The sequence below is a fragment of the Typopeltis vanoorti genome, chromosome 14, assembly GCF_054136105.1.
Source record: "Typopeltis vanoorti isolate ZY-2024b chromosome 14, IOZ_Tvanoo_1.0, whole genome shotgun sequence".
Classification (NCBI taxonomy): domain Eukaryota; kingdom Metazoa; phylum Arthropoda; class Arachnida; order Uropygi; family Thelyphonidae; genus Typopeltis; species Typopeltis vanoorti.
In genome coordinates this window covers 13,725,822-13,744,710 of record NC_143562.1, presented here as the reverse complement: position 1 = coordinate 13,744,710, position 18,889 = coordinate 13,725,822, and the positions used below count along the sequence as shown (strand labels likewise).

At 35.1% G+C, this 18,889-nt stretch overlaps 1 protein-coding gene across 10 annotated transcripts in view; it reads right to left on the bottom strand.

Annotated features, from left to right (window-relative positions):
* LOC150099238 (uncharacterized) overlaps positions 1 to 18,889 on the bottom strand; it is an 825,097-nt gene that overhangs the window by 113,440 nt on the left and 692,768 nt on the right. For all 10 annotated transcript variants that reach the window (XM_090403353.1, XM_090403348.1, XM_090403355.1 and 7 more), the window contains one exon: positions 15,114 to 15,167. In XM_090403353.1, coding sequence (XP_090259479.1) covers positions 15,114 to 15,167 — 54 coding nt within the window. The remainder of the gene's footprint in view (positions 1 to 15,113; positions 15,168 to 18,889) is intronic.

Sequence of the window (18,889 nt, the reverse complement as noted above, 5' to 3'; positions counted from 1 at the left end):
GCCAACATTCATGGATCTGTTTCATTACTGAAAAGCAAAAAAATAACTGCCTATCCTTCCTTGGCACTCTGGTCACCTGACTGCCCAATGGATCCTTATCCTTTTCAGTCTATAGAAATTCTACCCACCCTGAAAGATACATCCATCATCTATCATGTCACAATCCCTCAGTAATATCATGTCATTGAAACTTTAGCAAATATCAATTGAGAATCATTTTCTCTGACAACTCTGGTCTCTCCATAGAACTCAACCACATCTCAGACAATTTTTAACCCAAACGTTTTCCCAGCTGTGGGCGAGTTCTCCTCTCCCAAACCTAATTCTCTGCAAAATTTCAGAACACAAAATTAATTTATTGCCATTCCCTACATTCGGGGAACATCAGAAAAAATCTCACATGTTCTAAAAAGGTATGATATACACACTTTCTTCAAGCCATATGAACGTTAGATACCCTTATCTTCTTCTTCAGCTTCATTCCCACTGAAGTAGGATCACTGCAGAAGATCAAACTCCTCCACTCTGTTCAAGGCCATTTTCTTCTCCTCTAGTCCAATGTCTTGGAGACTTCTTTGCTTCATGGATTCATTTCCAGCACTCTCCTTCTCAACATAGCTTTTGTCTCACTGCATAACATGACCAAACCACCTCAGCCTTGATTCTTTAATTTTCCCAGATACTAATGCTACCTTCATTGTTCCCCTGATCAGTTAGTTTTTGATTTTGTCCAACCATGTTATACCACTTGCAAGTCTCAGCATTCTCATTTTAGCTACATCCATTTTCTTCTCCCATCTCTTGGTCATCTGCTAGGTCTCACTGCTAACCATCAGTGCAGGTCTTACTACCATTTTATAAATCTTTCCTTTTAACTTACTAGACACTTCTGTATTACACAAGATACCTGAAACCTTTTTCCAGTTTATCCACCCTGACTGGATCCTCCTACTGAGTTCTGAGTCCAGGTATCCATCACTCCAGACACATGATCCTAGGTATGTGAACCTAGACACTTGTGGCATGCCTGTAACCTGCAATGTTACTTCCTGCTGCTTCACTACAAACACATGTACTCTGTTTTATTTCTACTGATCCATTGTCTTCCAAAGCTTTCCTCCATTGTTCTAGTCTTTCTTCTGCTTCCTGCTCAGCTTTGTTCAAATCACAACATCATCAGCAAACATAATTGTCCAGGATGATTCAGTTCTTACCATCTCTGTCAACACATCCAAGAGCATGACAAATATACATCACTCTGGACACATGATCCTAGGTATGTGAACTTAGACACTTATGGCATTTTTACCCTGCAATGTTATACTTCCTGCTGGAAGTTTAACATAACATTTTCTCTTTATTACAACACTTTGTCTTATTTCTACTGATACTCAAACCCCGGTCTTCCAAAGCTTTCCTCCACTGTTAAAGTCTTTCTTCTTATTTCTGCTCTTACTTTGTGCAAGTCACTACATCATCAGCAAACATCATTTTTCAAGGTAATTCAAATCTTACCATCTCTGTCAACACATCCAAGAGCATGACAAATAAGAAAGGGCTCAAAGCTTTGATGAACCTGAACTTTTACAGGGAATGCATTAATGATTCCTGCTCCACATCCCATCATGCATGTCTTGTACATACTTTTCTGGAATCATTTTATTCCACATGCTCCTCCATAGCTCTTTTCTTGGGATTCTATGAAAGGCCTTTTCCAAATCAATGAAGACCAGAAAAAGTTCTGTGTCACTTTCCTGAAACCTTTCTATGAGCTGTCTTAGAGCAAAGATGGCATCAATTGTTCCCCAACTGAGAATAAACCCAAATTGCTTTTTTGCTAATTGACATCAAGTCTTGCAATACAATTTTTTCGCAATTACTCTTTTCCATATCTTCATAGTGTGACTCATAAGTTTAATTCCTCTGTAGTTGCTACAAGACTGGATATCACCTTTGTTCTTATATATTGGAACCAGTATATTCCCTCTCCATTCCTCTGGCATTTTCTCAGTTTCAATGATTCTGTTAAAGGCATCCATTAATAGAGTCATGCCCAATTCACCTAGACATTTCCATACTTAATATGGGGATGTTATCAGGTCCAACTACCTTTCCATTTTCCATCTTTCTCAGTGCTTCCTCTACTTCCATTCTTATTATGTTAAGAATTGGCCCCATTACCAGATATCCTCCATCCTTTTGTGTATCCCTATTTATTTCATTCATTAATTTCTCAAAATACTATAATAAATAAAATACTCTTTCCATCTATCTAACACATCCATTTCTTCATACAGAATGGTATCATCCTAGCTTGGTATATATCTTATAGATACTCTTATCTGCTCACCAAATACCCTATCCATCATTTCGACTTTGCTGGGATCTACAGGATCCCCTCCCTCTTGCAAATTTTTGTATTTTGGACAAGCAGGAAGAACTGCAATATCGATCTAGAAGAACACAGGAACTACATCCATTATGTTGGAAGTTTTTTCCCACTTGGTTGGACTATAATAAATTTAGTTTAATCCTTTATCCGAGTGTAAGCAAACAAAGTTTGCGCCTGAAGTATCTTCAGGACTGAGGCAACTTGTGGTAAAGGTGGACCAAGCTCTCCTCACTACTTGTCTTAGCATCTCCCATAATGCAAAGCACATCTCCTTGTGGACATGTATAATGCTATGCATTAAGGGAAGGGCCACTACCCAGACCGGTTTCGACCTTTATTGAGGTCTCATCAGTGGGAGCCAGACCCAGAGGTAGTGATACTAAAGTGGAAGCTAAGGTGATACTAAGGTGTAGGTAAGGGATATGAAATCCATTACCTACACTGAAGTAGCAGACTATGCCATACCATTGGATACAAATCACTGGATCCAGTAGAACAAAACCTCCATATATAGGAGCAAATATATATCAGAGAAATTATTTCTAGAATTCACTGCAGCATTACAACATTTGCCAAATCTGAACAAATAGGGCTACTTCACTTTGTCTCAAATCTGGAGAACTGTAATTTTGAGACATTCAGCAAGATTCTATCACCACAATCATAGAAGCTATTGAGTTAGGACCACCGTATCTATTTGCTTTCCTACTAGTGTGTCTCAATGCATGTGCTCACTTGTATTTCTTTGTGTCCATGAAGATGCCTTGATGGCCAAGGCAAAATACTGGCTTGATAATTTATTACCTGAATAAATTTAGTTATTAATTAATTGTATTATATAATTTTCAGTTACCTACATATGATAACATTTTAATGCAATGGTCAGCACCTGTCATGCCACATCTTGACTGCTGTGCACAGATTTAGTCACCAAGGTTTCTTGGAAATCAGAAAGGTGGTGGAGAGGATTCAGAAACAAGTTATCAAGCAGGCAACAGGTCTGTGGAATGCTCCCTATGAGAATAAATTAGAAAGTGTATGGGTTGCAGAGTTTAGTTAAGAGGCAGAGGAGAGGGAACATGATAGAAAGTTATAAGTTACTAAAGGGATTCTATAAAATTGATACAAAAGACATTTTTCAATACAAGAGGAGTAAGAGGAAGAACAAGGGATCACCCCCTGGAAGTTGCACAAGAGTCTGGTTAGTAGGGGCATGCAGACTAGGTTCTTTACTTGGTGAGTCATGAATGAGTGGAATGGATTGCCAGAGGTAATTGTGAGTGTCCCAATGGTGAATAAGTTTAAGGAGAGGTATGATAGGTATCATGTGAATAATGGTTAGTGTGGGTCACCCATGATGAGTCCTTTGACTCCATGGAGATACCTGTATAATAATAATAATAATAATATTTAGATGTGTGTTTTCTCCACTAAATATCACCGTGCATGTTTTCCATTCAAAGAATAAAGATGCTAGTGATGCATTAAAATGCAAAGAGGGGAAATGAAAGAGTTAGATATTCTGAGAGTATCAGATGATTTTAAAAAAGTACAGAATAAAAGGGGGGGGGGGCAAGAGAGTAAAGATTCCATTTATTGTGATATGATAGGAGGAAGCTGAGAAGAAGTTAATTTAATGGATTGAAGGACTTATATATCATGAAGAACTGTACTTTGCATTTAGAGTTAGTATATAGAGAAAGTTTTATTCCATGAAAGATTTGAAGTACCTAAGCAGGGAAATTAGAGATGTTAGGAGAGGATGCAAGTAGAGGTGTGTGTGTGTGTGTGTGTGTGTGTGTGTGTGTGTGTGTGTGTGTGTGTGTGTGTGTGTGTGTGTGTGTGTGTGTGTGTGTGTGTGCAGAGGTACCTTCGATGTGAGCGAGGTTGAGAACTTGAATGTTTAATGTAGTTTCTCAAGTCTCAAATCTGAGCGGGATAGTTATTAAAAAAAATGAAGGTAACAGTGGAACATTCATGATACAAATAGCTTACTTACTCAGAATATTACTGGAGGCTAGTTTCATCACTATTCTAATCCAGAGGTGTCAATATCAAATATCAAAGGTTGTCGCTGACATGTCGAGGTCATATTAATTCTTAATAATGGTTAATTTTGTTCTAACTTAAACACTTTTTATAGATGAAATAGAAAAATTTTGTGCTTTGTTTCCTAATGCAACAGCTTCAATCCAGCCTATATATTTGAAAATATATTCTATAGGAGATTTAAAGAAAGGTTTTGATGAGAACATGATAATAGCAGTTGGATCAAGTGTAGGTGGTGATAGCATCAGAGAATCTGATGAATATTATGATTAGTTTAGATGTTGTTTCATTATTTACTAATGTTCCTTTATCTGATAGCATTGAATTACTACAACAAGAATTTTCTTCAGATATTGTTAAAAATATTTGATTTTGTAATACATTCTGGTTATTTTTCCTTTAAAAACAAGTTATATCAACAAATTAAAGGAACGGCAATGGGCCATCCTATTTCTCCTACTATTGGCAATTTCTAATATAGCAAACGTTTTAAAACCACCAAATACTTTTGTTGCCTTTGGACCCATCAGAAAAATCTCTACCTTTCTCACTTCTCCAAAGGACAAGCTTCCACATCTCAGTTATCCAGGTGTCTACCAGATTCCTTGCTCTTGCAGGTTATCTTATTTTGGACAAACAGCGGCTAGAAGAACACAAGTCTTATATTCAATACCTTGAACCTGAACAGTCTGGACTTGCAGAGCATGCCATTAACACTAGACATAGAGTTCATTGGAACAAGACAAGAGGCCTTCACAAAAATCAGTTCCTCATGGAATGGCTTTATAAAGAAACATGCGAAACTTTACTTCACTCTCCTAACTTAAACGGATCTGATGGTCTACTTCTATCTCCTTTGTGGGAGATAGTACTTTTTAAATCAGCTAATCTCTCCTAACTTTTTTAATTGTATATGTATTATATATATATGTATTATATATATATATATATATATATATATATAATTATTTATCTATTTTTTTATTTTTTAAATAAGTTAGGAAATTTAATGACCTTTTTAGTTATCTTACATTAACTACTTAAGTGGTAACTTTTGGAATTGTCAGTTATTGTTTAATTAGCATTTTTACATGTACTGAAGATGCCTGTGATACTCAGGCGAAAATTCTACTAATAAATAATATTGTACGTGAGTTAATTCTGTTATTATAATTTTAATTCATATGTCTACTCGCAGTATTTCCTTACTTATTTCCTTTCCTTAAGGTAGATACAGTAAAATATTAGTAAAGAAGGCTAAATACATTAACAGAATAATATTCCTAAAATGCTGTAATATAGTTCAGGTTATTCCTACCTGCTGTAAATTAAAAGAAGTTTTTAGGTGTCTCATTGGATTTATTTAAAGGCCAGTAGGTCACCTTTAAATTATCAGCTACACGAAACAAAAAAATCTCTTGTCCTCTTAAATAGAGAAATTGTTGATATCAAGAACGCTTTTGAATCTGTATTAGTGGCTGAAACTTTTATCACTATTTTGCACATATCATCGACTTCATACCTAAAGGTTTTTAATGCTTCTTGTGATAAGTTAAAGTATAAGTTTGATTCGCTGGTGAGCCTCTCTAGTTCCATTACTAATGTAATAAATTTAGTTTAATCCTTTATCCAAGTGTAAGCAAACAAAGTTTGCGCCTGAAAATATCTTCAGGACTGTGGTAAGGTAGTGCAACACCAGGCAACTCCTATAATGCAAAGCACATCTCCTTACGGACATGTATACTGCTATGCATTAAGGGAAGGGCCACTACCCAGACCAGTTTTAACCTTTATTGAAATATTTTGGAAAATATTGGAACCTTTTCAACCTTTTTTTTTCATTTCAACCTTTATTGGAAAATAAACTTCCATTACTAATGTCCGTGATACAGATAAAGCAGTTATCAACGTTTCTGGCCGTCCACTAACAGACAGTGAACATTTTGTTTTACCAAAAGGACATCATTTCGCCATTATACTCTGAATAAGGTACCCTGATGGATTTTTTTCACAGCATAGACAGAGGTATTCGATCCTTATCCCAAAAAACAACTAATAGGACTCGTTTTGAATGTGCAAAAATTATTTTTAATGCCAAGCCTCCTCGTCCTAATCTATCTTACTCTGAATTTAAAGTGCTGAAATCACTGAAGAATAACAATAATTTAATTATTACAAAAGTTGACAAAGGGAAGGCTGTAGTTATTCAAGATAGAAGAGAAACATGTGAGAATATGAGAGAAAAATGTCTATTATTCTGCGACTATTCAACTTACAGGCCCCTCACATCAGATCCTACCGGTAGTCAGTTAAAAAGACTTAATTCTCTTCTAGATAATGTATCTACATGGGATGAAGATCAAAAGAAAAAACTTAAAACCTTCTTTGGTCATCCACCTAGATTGTATGGTCTTCTAAAAGTTCATAAACCAGGTATTCTGTTGAGACCAGTTGTAGACTGTATAGGTTGTCCCACTTATAAAATTTCAAAATTTTTATCAAATTTACTCACTTCTTCAACTAGAAGAACTGCTACTTATATAAAAAATACTTTGGATTTCAAAAATAAAATTTTGGATCTTCATTTGGACACTTCGGATATTATGATTAGTTTAGATCTTGTTTCATTATTTACTAATGTTCCGTTATTGACAGCATTGAATTACTACAACAAGAATTTCCTTTAGACCACATATGGGCAACCCCCGGCCTGCAGGTTGAATCCGGCCCTAATCTATTTCAGCGAAGTTTGTCTGATTCATGGTGGGAGAAAACATGGTGTGTTCTACTAACCCACGTTAAGCTGGCGTCATATGACTTGCGCAAAACACACTATGTTTTCTCCAACCAAGGTCTCTTTCTCGCTTTGACTAGCAGCATGTGTGAACGTGTTACAATGTGTCAGTTCGGAACTTGCATTGGTGTTGTGCTTTGTTCAGTGCCTGCATTGATGTTGTGTTCTGTTCAGTGCCTGCAGTGTAGAAGACAGTTTTGTTTGACAGTTCTGAATATATTGCTTATAAATTTAGGACAATGTCAGGGGTTATTGCAAAAAAAAGAAAAGTAGATGGCAGAGAATCGTCAATTTCAAGACAACTGGACGGAGGATTATTATTTTATTCTGAATAAAGATTTGCCTGTATGTTTGTTGTGCAAAGAATCCGTATCCATCAAGAATACAACTTGAAGAGACACTTTACTTCGAGACATGCGGATCACCCAAAAATTGATGGACAACTATGAAAAGATGAAATACAGAAGTTGAAGAAGAACTTGGATACCCAGCAGCAAATGTTCAACAAGCAAAGAACACAGTACCACAGCATTGTCAAAGCCAGCTTCATGGTAAGCAAAAAAAATCGCTAAGCATTCATTTGGTGAAGGAGAATTTATCAAAGAATGTCTGCTGGATATTGCAAGTATAATATGTCCTGAAAAGAAAAAAAGACTTCGAGAATATTCGTTTGTCGAGACGTACTATTGTGCGATGGATAGAAATTATGGCTGATGATATCAAAAAAAGTTTAAAAGAGAAGATTGCTAGATTGGAAGCATTTTCAATTACTTTGGATGACAGCCCCGATGCCTCTGATACAGCACAACTAGCAATATTTATTCGAGGAGTAGATGCGGATTTCAACATCACAGAAGAATTATTGGCCGTTAAAAGGAACGACTACTGGTGAAGATATATTTGAAAAAAACAGTCAACACAGTCTTCGAGAGATTTGGACTTAAATGGAGTTCACTATCTGGTATATGCACTGATGGAGCCCCTGCAATGGTTGGTGCACAGAAGAGATTTATTGGAGTAGTTCATGAAAGAGCAATTGAACTACAAATCCATCCAGAAAATTTAACAAATTTTTACTGCATTATTCACCAACAAAATCTGTGTGCAAAATCGATTACATTCACAAATGTTTTGGAAGTTGTAGTAGCCAGTATTAACTTTATTATGTCATGTGCACTTAATCACCGCCAATTTTCCAACGGACGAAAACCTCAAAAATTCTATGCGATTATCCTTAAGTAATATTAACGTCGATATCGATAGTCTCTTAGTTGAAGTACAAGGCCAATCTTCACATTAAATTGTTATGTCGTTCATTATATTATAAAATTTATGTAGAGCTTTATACCAAAGCATTATATTATAAATAAATGAAATATGAAGTAGCAACTTGTTTTAATTCATTTAATAGTAATTTATTTTATTTAATAATTTGGTCCAGCCCTTGACTCGTAGACAGAATGATAATTTGGCCCCCGAACTAGGAAAGGTTGCCCATGCTTGCTTTAGACATTGTTAAAATATTTGATTTGTAATACATTTTGGTTATTTTTCCTTTAAAAACAAGTTATATCAACAAATAAAAGGATTTGGGCAATCCTATTTCTCCTGCTATTGCCAACTTCTTTATGGAGCACTTTGAACAACATATTTTTTTAAATTTCACCTAGACCTACTCATTGGTTCAGATATATAGATTACATTTTTGCTATCTTGAATGGCTCTTCTGATGAATTATGACAGTTTTTAGTCCAAGGATCCAGTTCACCCTAGAAGTAGAAGTAAATAAGCAGTTAGCCTTTTTAGATCTTTTAATTCTTCGCCAACCAGATGGTAACCTACATTTCTCAGTTTATAGGAAGAAAACTCATACAGGCCATTATATCCATGCTGAATCTCATCACCATCCCAATCAAAATGTGGGAACTATTAAAACACTGGTTCATCGAACCCACTCCTTTTGTTCTTCAGATGAACTATTACAGAAAGAATTGCAATATATTATTTCCACTTTTTTATCTAATGGATATAAGAATTCTTTCATCAAAAGAGCTTTCAGCAGTTTTAATATATTTTCCTCTTCAAATACAAAAGAAATAACGTGTATCCCTATCCCTTATGTACAAGGCAATAGTGAACACATAGCAAAAGTTTTAAAAAAGTAAACATTTTTGTTGCCTTTTAATCCATCAGAAAAATCTCCACCTTTCTCACTTCTCCAAAGGACAAGCTTCCACATCTCAGTTATCCAGGTGTCTACCAAATTCCTTGCTCTTGTGGGTTATCTTATTTTGGACAAACAGAAAGATCTGCTTTTATTCGGCTAGAAGAACACAAGTCTTATATTCAATACCTTGAGCCTGAACAGTCTGGACTTGCAGAACATGCCATCAACACTAGACATAATAACACGAGTCCTCCACAAAAGTCAGTTCCTCATGGAACGGCTTTATAAAGAAACATGCAAAACTTTACTTCACTCTCCTAACTTAAACTGATCCGATGAACTACATCTATCCCCTTCATGGGAGATAGTACTTTTTAAATCAGCTAATCTTTCCTAACTTTTTTAATTGTGTATATATATATATATTTAATTATTTATTTATCTATTTTTTTTAAATAAGTTAGGAAATTTAATGACTTTTTTTTAGTTATCTTACATTAGCTACTTCGGTGGTGCCTTTTGGATTTGTCAGTTATTGTTCAATTAACTTTTTTACATGGACTGAAGATGCCTGTGATACTCAGGCAAAAATTATTATTATTATTATTATTCAGTCAAAAGACTGCTAATTCAGCTAATCTTTCCTAACTTTTTATTGTATTGATTTTTTTTTATTATTATTATTATTTTTTTTATTTATTTATTTATTTTTTTTAGGAAAGTTATTGACCTTTTTAGTTATCTTACACCAGCTACTTAGACGGCGCTTTTTGGAATTGTCGGTTATTGTTTAATTTGAGCTTAATGTACTGAAGATGCCTGTGACACACAGGTGAAAATTATACTATTAAATAATTTTGTATGTGAGTGTTTTCTGTTATTAATTTTGTATTGATATGTCTACTCACGGTATACCTCTTTTAAAAGACTCATCATGGGAGGTCCTTCCTAAAAAACACAAAGTCTATCAAGACTCATCGAGAGAGGTCCCTCCTAGGAAACACAAAGTCTATCATACCACTCCTCAAACTCATTGACTGTTCTCGCTCTCACTACTCTATCAGGCAATGTATTCCATGGTTCAACTACCCTCCATGCAAAGAAACCACTCCTCACCCTCTTTCTCACAGTTTCCTTTCGTAACTTACAGGGATGGCCCCTTGTCATCAGTGGCAGATTACCCATTAAGGCAATGAGGCACGTGCCTGGGGGCCCCAAGCCAAGACATTTCCCTATAGTGTTTTAAAATAGATTAATGTTTTCAGTAAACATCATAAAAATCTTGATTATTTTAAGCAAAAATTTTTTCAAAACAATTATTACGATTGAATACGTATTTTGAACAGTGCGCACTATCTACGCTTTAAATAATGCCGCAATACCAATGTCCGCGCTAGTTGACTTCATATTTTGAACAGTGCATTCTATCTACACTTTAAATTAAACCGCATTACCAATGTCGGCACACGGTGCTGTTGACAGCTTCGAGGTCACAAAAACTAATTGCATTGCCAAGATAATAAGTTTCGCCTGGTTGCTCCTTAACTTCATTTGTTATTGAATCGTGTAAGAGTGAGGTGTTTGTTTCAAAAATAACTTTTTTGTGTGACTTTTCGTGTTTTCAATATTTGTGTGTAGTGCAAGTAAAAAAAAAAACTTTGTAAAATTGTTAAAAAAACTGATAAAAAAAATAAAAAGTTTTATTATTTATCATCCTTTAACCCTTTAACAGGCAGAAAAATCCAGAAGTTCAAAAAATTCAGAAGTACAAAATTTCATTTATTTGCCACCTAACTGTTATTTTTTCATTATTATTTTTTTGGGGGGGATCCCAAATATAATTTGCCTAGGGGCCCCAACTATCCTTAATCTGCCACTGCCAGAAATCAACTAACTTGGGAACCAGTCAAAAAAAGGCTTAGAAAAATTTCTTCTAGTCGGCGACTAGAAGAAATTTTTCTAAGCCTTTTTTTGACTGGTTCCCGAGTTGGTCGATCTCTGACATGGGCAAGCGGGTTTTTGCACACCACGCAAGCTTTGCACACCAATGGATGCTGCATTTTGCACACATCAGTTTTTGCACACTAACGAGTGCAAAAACTGATGTTGCAAAAACCTCATCAGTGTGCAAAAACTGATGAGGTTTTTGCACACATCAGTGAATGTGGCGTTTTGCACACCAAGCGTGCTTGACCGGAGCGCACGAAGTGTGCTTCGGTCAAGCGCGTGTGGTGTGCAACACCACATCCACTGAGCTACAGGCTCCTATCTGAGCAACACAGACTAATGCCTTTTATTCCCTTACAGGGAGTAGGCGAGGCCTATTCAATCTCCAAAATCTTCCTGAAGGGAATTAGTATCAACAGGGCTGCTGCCAGATTTGATTGCTCCCTGAGGCAAACAATTAAATATCTTCCCTGATGGATTATAAGACAAAAATATAAGAAAATCTCCAATTGCTATTTTGTTTTTATTACAAGAGAAACAATGCAAAACAATTAATTAATAATATTAATTAAATGTTTGCTCCACGAGGATATCACACAATAAAACTGTTTATAAGCTCTTCTAAATTTAAATTATAAGCTATGTCTGCCTCTATCGATATAGTTGCTAGACCAACCAATCCTTCTTGGGTCATTGTGGTTAGCGAATAATTTTTAATCAGTTTAAGCTTGGAAAAACGTCTTTCCACACTTGCAATGCTAACAGGAATCATTAAGAATATATCCTTAGGGCGGTGGTTACATTGGGATAAATTTGTACAAGATTTTAGTTATATATATATGTGTGTGTGTTTAATTGAAGATTTACCCGGTTTGATATCATATTTAAAAAATTTTTAATGACTAGAACCGAGGAGTAGCGTATCTAACACTGAAAAGAATAAATGGTAGAGTTTAAATAGAAGAATGAACTCTGACTATATCACAGCTCCACCATTCAATATTGGCTCTCTCGAGACCTTATATGTGTGCATGTACATAATAATATAGTCAGAGTTCATTCTTCTATTTAAAACTCTAGCATTTATTCTTTTCAGTGTTAGATACATTATTCTATATTTAAAAAAAACAATTCCTATAGATTGGTTACTGGTATTTATATGTTTATATCACACCTGATGAAGTCTTGGTTTAGACGAAACTAGTAGGTAGACCTAGATGTAATATTAAGGTTTCAATAGTCAAAGCTTATTTCTTTACTATATGAGTTGCTAAAAGGTGCACAAATACAATTACTGAAAATAAGAGCCAACAGGCTTCACTTTGGTGAAGTAAAATTATTTAAAATTAAGTGGATATTGAATACCACATTATTTCTTAGCAGAATAATTTAATTCGCCGAAGTGAGTGAGAAGCGAAGATAGAAAACAGTCTGTATTATCAAGGACTACATTAAATTTGTTATTTTTGATTTGGCACAACTGCATGGTTAGAGGTTAATACAGACTTTTTTTTTTTCAACTGCTTAGACAAAATTTTCAACTGCTAGGAAGAAACTAATTTTTCGACTTCTGGGAAGAAACTAATTTTTCGACTTCTGGGAAGAAACATATTTTGTTAGATGATTTTAAAGATTCTGATGCTAAAGATTATCACACTGTTATCCAGTTAGCTAGCTTGAACAACAGCTAAGTTTGGAGCATAATGGTTTTCTTCCATCAGATTCTGTGTTAGGTATCCAAGGCATGGTCTGATAGAGGAAAGAAAAAAAAAACTTTTGAAGGTCAGAGACAGATATGATCCAGTGATAAATTTTATTTATTGTGTCATGATCTAATGACAGATATGACAGATTCAATCATATTAAAAATATTTGAAGCCTATAAGAGAGAAAGAGATGGAATTGCTGCTATCCTTTATCCTCGAATATCCTAATATATAGCATTTATTATTTTTTTTAAACTTGTTCCTCTCGCTACAGTAAATTTTATTCAAGCAGAGTATCAAATCTAGATCCATTTGACTTCAATTTGCTTCTAGTTTCAGAAAGTTCATCTAAAATCAGCACTTCCTCTTAAATTACTGCTGTAAATAATGAAGGGTGCTTCAGAATAACATACATGTAGGCCTGTAAATTTTCATATATACATATGGTATGGACTTTGAGATCTAAACAGACTATCTTAAAACCCTATATATTACACTGAGGTTTTATTGTATGCAGTGTATTTTTTGTTGACTAATGCTTGATGAAGTCAGAAAAGAAAGGAAAGAATCTTTCTATGCATTACTAGTCAGACTGTTATTATTATTATAACTTTCTTATATAACCTCAAACACTTTAAAGTATAGGATATATTAAACAGGTATTTAATACTGGTTTACATTCATGTTGCACTTTAATGGAATAATTACAGCATAAAGAGAAATAATTAAACAACAGGTTTAATCACGTGGATAGGCTTATGTGTTCATCAGACATTTTTGTAATAGATTTCACAGTTTGATATGAACACAGATGATTAAGAAAATAACTATTTATTAACTTAAATAATTATAAATGCACCATATTAGGACTTTAGTCTTGTGTTGCATGCTGCAATTACTTTTACTAGCCCCATTGTTACACTGGATTGTGGTTGTTTTGCATTTGTAACAAACTTTGTGTTGTGTGCTCTGAAGATGCTGGATATAATACCAGCAAAATATTAGCTTTTAAGTTAATAAATTGTTATTTTCTTAATCATCTGTGTTCATATCAAACCGTGAAATCTATTACAAACAGGTTTAATCATTTCAGTATTTCATCTCAGTCACAGAGTCATCATCAGGAATGTTAAAATTTTAATAACACATGCAAAAACATTTGACTTCATTTGCTTCTAGTTTCAGAAAGTTCATTTAAAATCAGCACTATTCTCTTAAATTACCACTGTAAATAATGAAGGGTGCTTCAGAATAACATACATGTAGATCTGTAAATTTTCATGTTACATAAGGTATGGACTTTGAGATCTAAACAGACTATCTTAAAACCCTATCTATAGTATGTAGTCTTGTAACCCTACCTGTGGGTTGCAGTTATAAGAATACATACCTTGACACTGTAATCGGTAGAAGATGGGAGAATTAAAAAGAAAGAAATTCCTCTCCACCTAAAGATATTCCCAACAAACAATAAGTGGAAGAAATGAGATTAGAATAAATTAAGACTAAAGTCCTATGAGGGGGCACCCTCTATGGGTGCTATTGGTTAGTCTAAGATGTTGGGCAGGAGGCCTAAGAATTAAAGTTTCCCAAATCTTGCGAACTTTAATGCACCATATTTATTAAGATTAGACTGGATTTTTTTAAGTCTGCTGCTGATTCTAAAAAGAGTCTTTCAAGTTTGTGTTTGTTGCGATGGAACATAATGGTTTTTCCATCTGATTCTATACAAAGTATCCAAGGCATGGCCAGCTGCTAGACCTGACTGATCAAAGAGTTATTCAAGTTTGTGTTTGTTGCAATGGAGCATAATGGTTTTCTTCCATCCAATTCTGTACAAAGTATCCAAGGCATGGTCAGCTGCTAGACCTGACTGACCATAGTTGTGGCAGAGGGGACATCCATCACAACTATGGCAGATGTCTGCTGTAATTATTCCATTAAAGAGCAACATATAGGAAGTATTTATTTCAAGATATAAAAATATTTTCTTTGTAGTAAGAAAACTGCAGTTGACATTATTACATTATAACATTAATAGGACAAAGTTTCACTTACTGGAAGTCCTGGTTCCCCTTTTTCTCCTTTTTTTCCTGTTTCACCTCTTTCACCCTGAAGCATGCAAATATTCCAGTTAATATTTATTTGTAACATGTGAATCACAGTTTAGTTTCGGACAGCACAGATGTACTTCCATTAAAATAAAAAATTTTAAAAAACACAGAATTTCCCAAGAGGGGAAATATTTCTGATGATATATGAAAAAAAAAAAATTCCTATAGCTAAATTACTTAACTAAATTACTAAAACATTAAATGCTCTTCATTCAATTAAAAATTAACTGTCACATCCAGTGACTTTTTTTTTTTTTTTTGATGATGACCCACACATGTAAAAGATTACAGGACCTATAAGAGTATACAGTGCATCATGTTGGAGGTTTAATGGAGTTTTGACAACACTAGGAAAGGATTAAAAACTAATTTTAATACTTTCAGTATTTCATCTCAGTCACTGAGACATCTTCAGGGAGCACAAATAATAATTGTAACACAAACACATAAAGACAACACAATACTTAATGAAACATGTAAGTGTCTGTAAAGTCCTATCTAGTGGTAAGCAAGAAGATGGATGAAGTGGGTGTGGTAGATGCCCAGTAAATGTCTCTTACCAAAGTGTGTAACCCCAACTATGAAATTTGGAGGTGGCAATGTGATCCTGTTTTTCGTGGTTTGGCCTTGAACTTCTGTTTGTTTGTAGTGTCACGAACACTGAACTCTGAGAAGTATCTGAACATTCTGGACAATGCAATGCTTCCTACTTTATGGCATTTCTATGGAAGTGACCATTGTCTCTTTCATCAGGACAGTGCACTGTGTCATAAGGGTGCTGCTGTAACTGCATGGTTTATGGTCGTGCATGTCACTACACTTGACTGGCCTCCACAGAAGCCAATCCTATTGAACAACCATGGGATGAACTGGAGGTTGGGTGAGGTCAAGGGACATCTGCCCCACAACAGTCCAGGACTTCATTACATGCTTACAGGAAGAATGGTCCAAACTTCCCACTGATCACTATCATTGCTTGTGGAAATTGTGTCCTGTGGGATTGCTTCCCATAGGACACAATGGGAAGGTCTTTCTGATTGCTCAGAAAGACCTGGGTTCAATTCCCATCAGTGACATGAAGAACCTTTATCTGGTCTCTTTAATTAAAGGTGAATTAGCCAGTCTCATATGGAGGTAAGGGGGTTTTTCACCTGGAAACTCAGTTTTTTCATCCTCCAGAACAGGCAAACCAGCTCCGCAAACACATGCATCTACAGACATAGGACACACCAGGAGACAGAGGGCTAACCACCTTATCCTCGAGTACGGTTGCGGTTATAAGAATACATACCTTGACACTGTAATAGGTAGAAGATGGGAGGATTAAGAAAGAAAGACAGGAAGAAATTCCTCTCCATCTAAAGATATTCCCAAACATCTATGCTCATAGTAGATTTGAATAATTGGAATCCACAGTCTGTTCGTTAGAGAGTGGGCATACTACTATTCAATTAGCCAATAATTTAATTCATAGCCAATCCACTGAAATAATGCAATACCTACAAAGAGTTGTAACCCTTCTGTAGATAGAATATAGGTAGAAGTGACATACAAAAAAAAGGTTTAAAATTTCCAATAAAAACTAATTTAAGACAGTGTCTCTTCATGAGTTTGTTGTTAAGAATATTAGTAAATGAGCCTATTTTGAAATAATACTGGGTTAGGATAAAATACTTTTCATCATGATTTTTCTTTTTTATTATTACTAATACAACATAAAACATTTATTTATATTTGGAAAATATCAGCTCTTATAAATACATTTCTACATTGCATATAAATAATATTCATACAGGGAAATAGACAATAAACCCAATAATTATATTTGAATTACATAAACAGTTCAAATATTATATTATTACATGATCTCTTTCATTGTATGAATATTGTTTGTATGTAATAAACCTATATTCAGTTCATAAAGTTTACATAATTCAATTATATTTGTAGAAAGTACAACTATACTACTTGTATCTTGTATATAGAGGTTAATGACTTCACATTAATTTCGTTAGTATTGCCCTGCATTACTTCAACTTTGGTATCACTTCCGGGTCTGGTTCCCACTGACGAGACCTCAATAAAAGTTGAAAGCAGTCTGGGTAGTGGTCCTTCCCATATTGCATAGCATTATACGTGTCCATAAGGATATGTGCGTAGCATTATAGGATACTAAAAATACCTGCCCAAGGTACAAAATGTACTAAATATTCACACATAACCCTTCATTGGTGGGAGCAACATAAAAATAAAACAAGCCATTGGGATATTCTTATATTTCAGCAATGTGATCCCTAAAATTCAAGTCTCTGTCCACAATCACTCCCAGATCTCTCATCTCCTCCACCTCCTTCAAAATTTCTCCATTAATTGTACTCAAATTTCATAATCTTGCAAAGTGCAAGGTTATGAAATTTGGTTAAAGCTATCATTAAACTGGTAGCGTCAATCATTTGCCCACTCACAAAATCTATTCAGCTTTTCCTGCAAGGCCACGATGTCTGCTCTATTTTTCATAGCTCTTCCCAACTTTGAATCATTGGCAAACAGCTGCACATCTCCAGTTAAGCCAGTCCCAATGTTATAACATACAAGTTAAACAATAATGGTTGCAAAAAAAAAGATCCCTGTAGCACTCCACTAGTGACATTCCTCTTTTTGGGATACCATTCCTCCATATACAACCTATGTCTGACAGCTATACAACTTACTAGTCTGTTAACAGATGGAATTAGTCTGTCAACTAATTCCATCTGTTTCAGGTCTGGCTACCATCTTGTCATGTGGCAGTCTATCAAAAGCCTTTGAAAAATCCAAGTAAACCATGTATGTGCATCTTCTTTATTGAGTGAGTTTGTCACCATGCTGTAATATGTTAGCAGATTGCTGAAACATGACCTCCCCACTAACAAACCCATGCTGACCATCATAAAGACCACTGCTATTATCAATCCTCTTCTGAATCCTAGACCTTGCCAACTTCTCTAATACCACAACAATCCAGAACACACAGATTGGCCTATAATTTGTAGCTTAGTCTTATTTCTCCCCTTTGTGTGGAATAATTTTTCCCACCTTCTATTTCTTTGGGACTCGCCCTGTTGCAAGACTCAAGCTAAATAGTTGGCTCAAAGGTGCCATTGATTCCATAGGGCACTCCCTCAAGATACATGGTGATATACTGTACCGTGGAACCCTATTGCCTTATTAACATCAAGTTTACTTATTTCTTCATATACTTCCTGCTCATTCACTACCAGTCCCTTCTCCACCATATCCTCAACACTCCAGCTTCTCCTGATGTTTCCTTCATGAGGATGAAATACACTGATAAACAATCATTGAATACTTCAACTATATCCTCTGCACTGCTTACCAATCTGCTATTGGTAACCATAGTCATTTTTCTTTCTACTTGACACATATCAAAAGAACTTACTAGAATTTTTCTTAGTTTGATTCGCTAATTTCTTCTCATACTCCATTTTTGCTGCCCTTTCCAATCAAGTCACCTTCCTAGCCTCGTACTCCTCATGCAACTGATCATTACCAACATTCATCTTATGCAGACCCCAGATTGCCTTCTTCTTTCAGATTTCATGCTTATTCTCTCATTCATCCATTTTACTCCTACCTTGTTTAGCCTTTTCACCTTTGGAATACACTCAGACATTGCTGCTTTTAAATAGTTCTTGATCAATATCCACACAGTGTCTATAT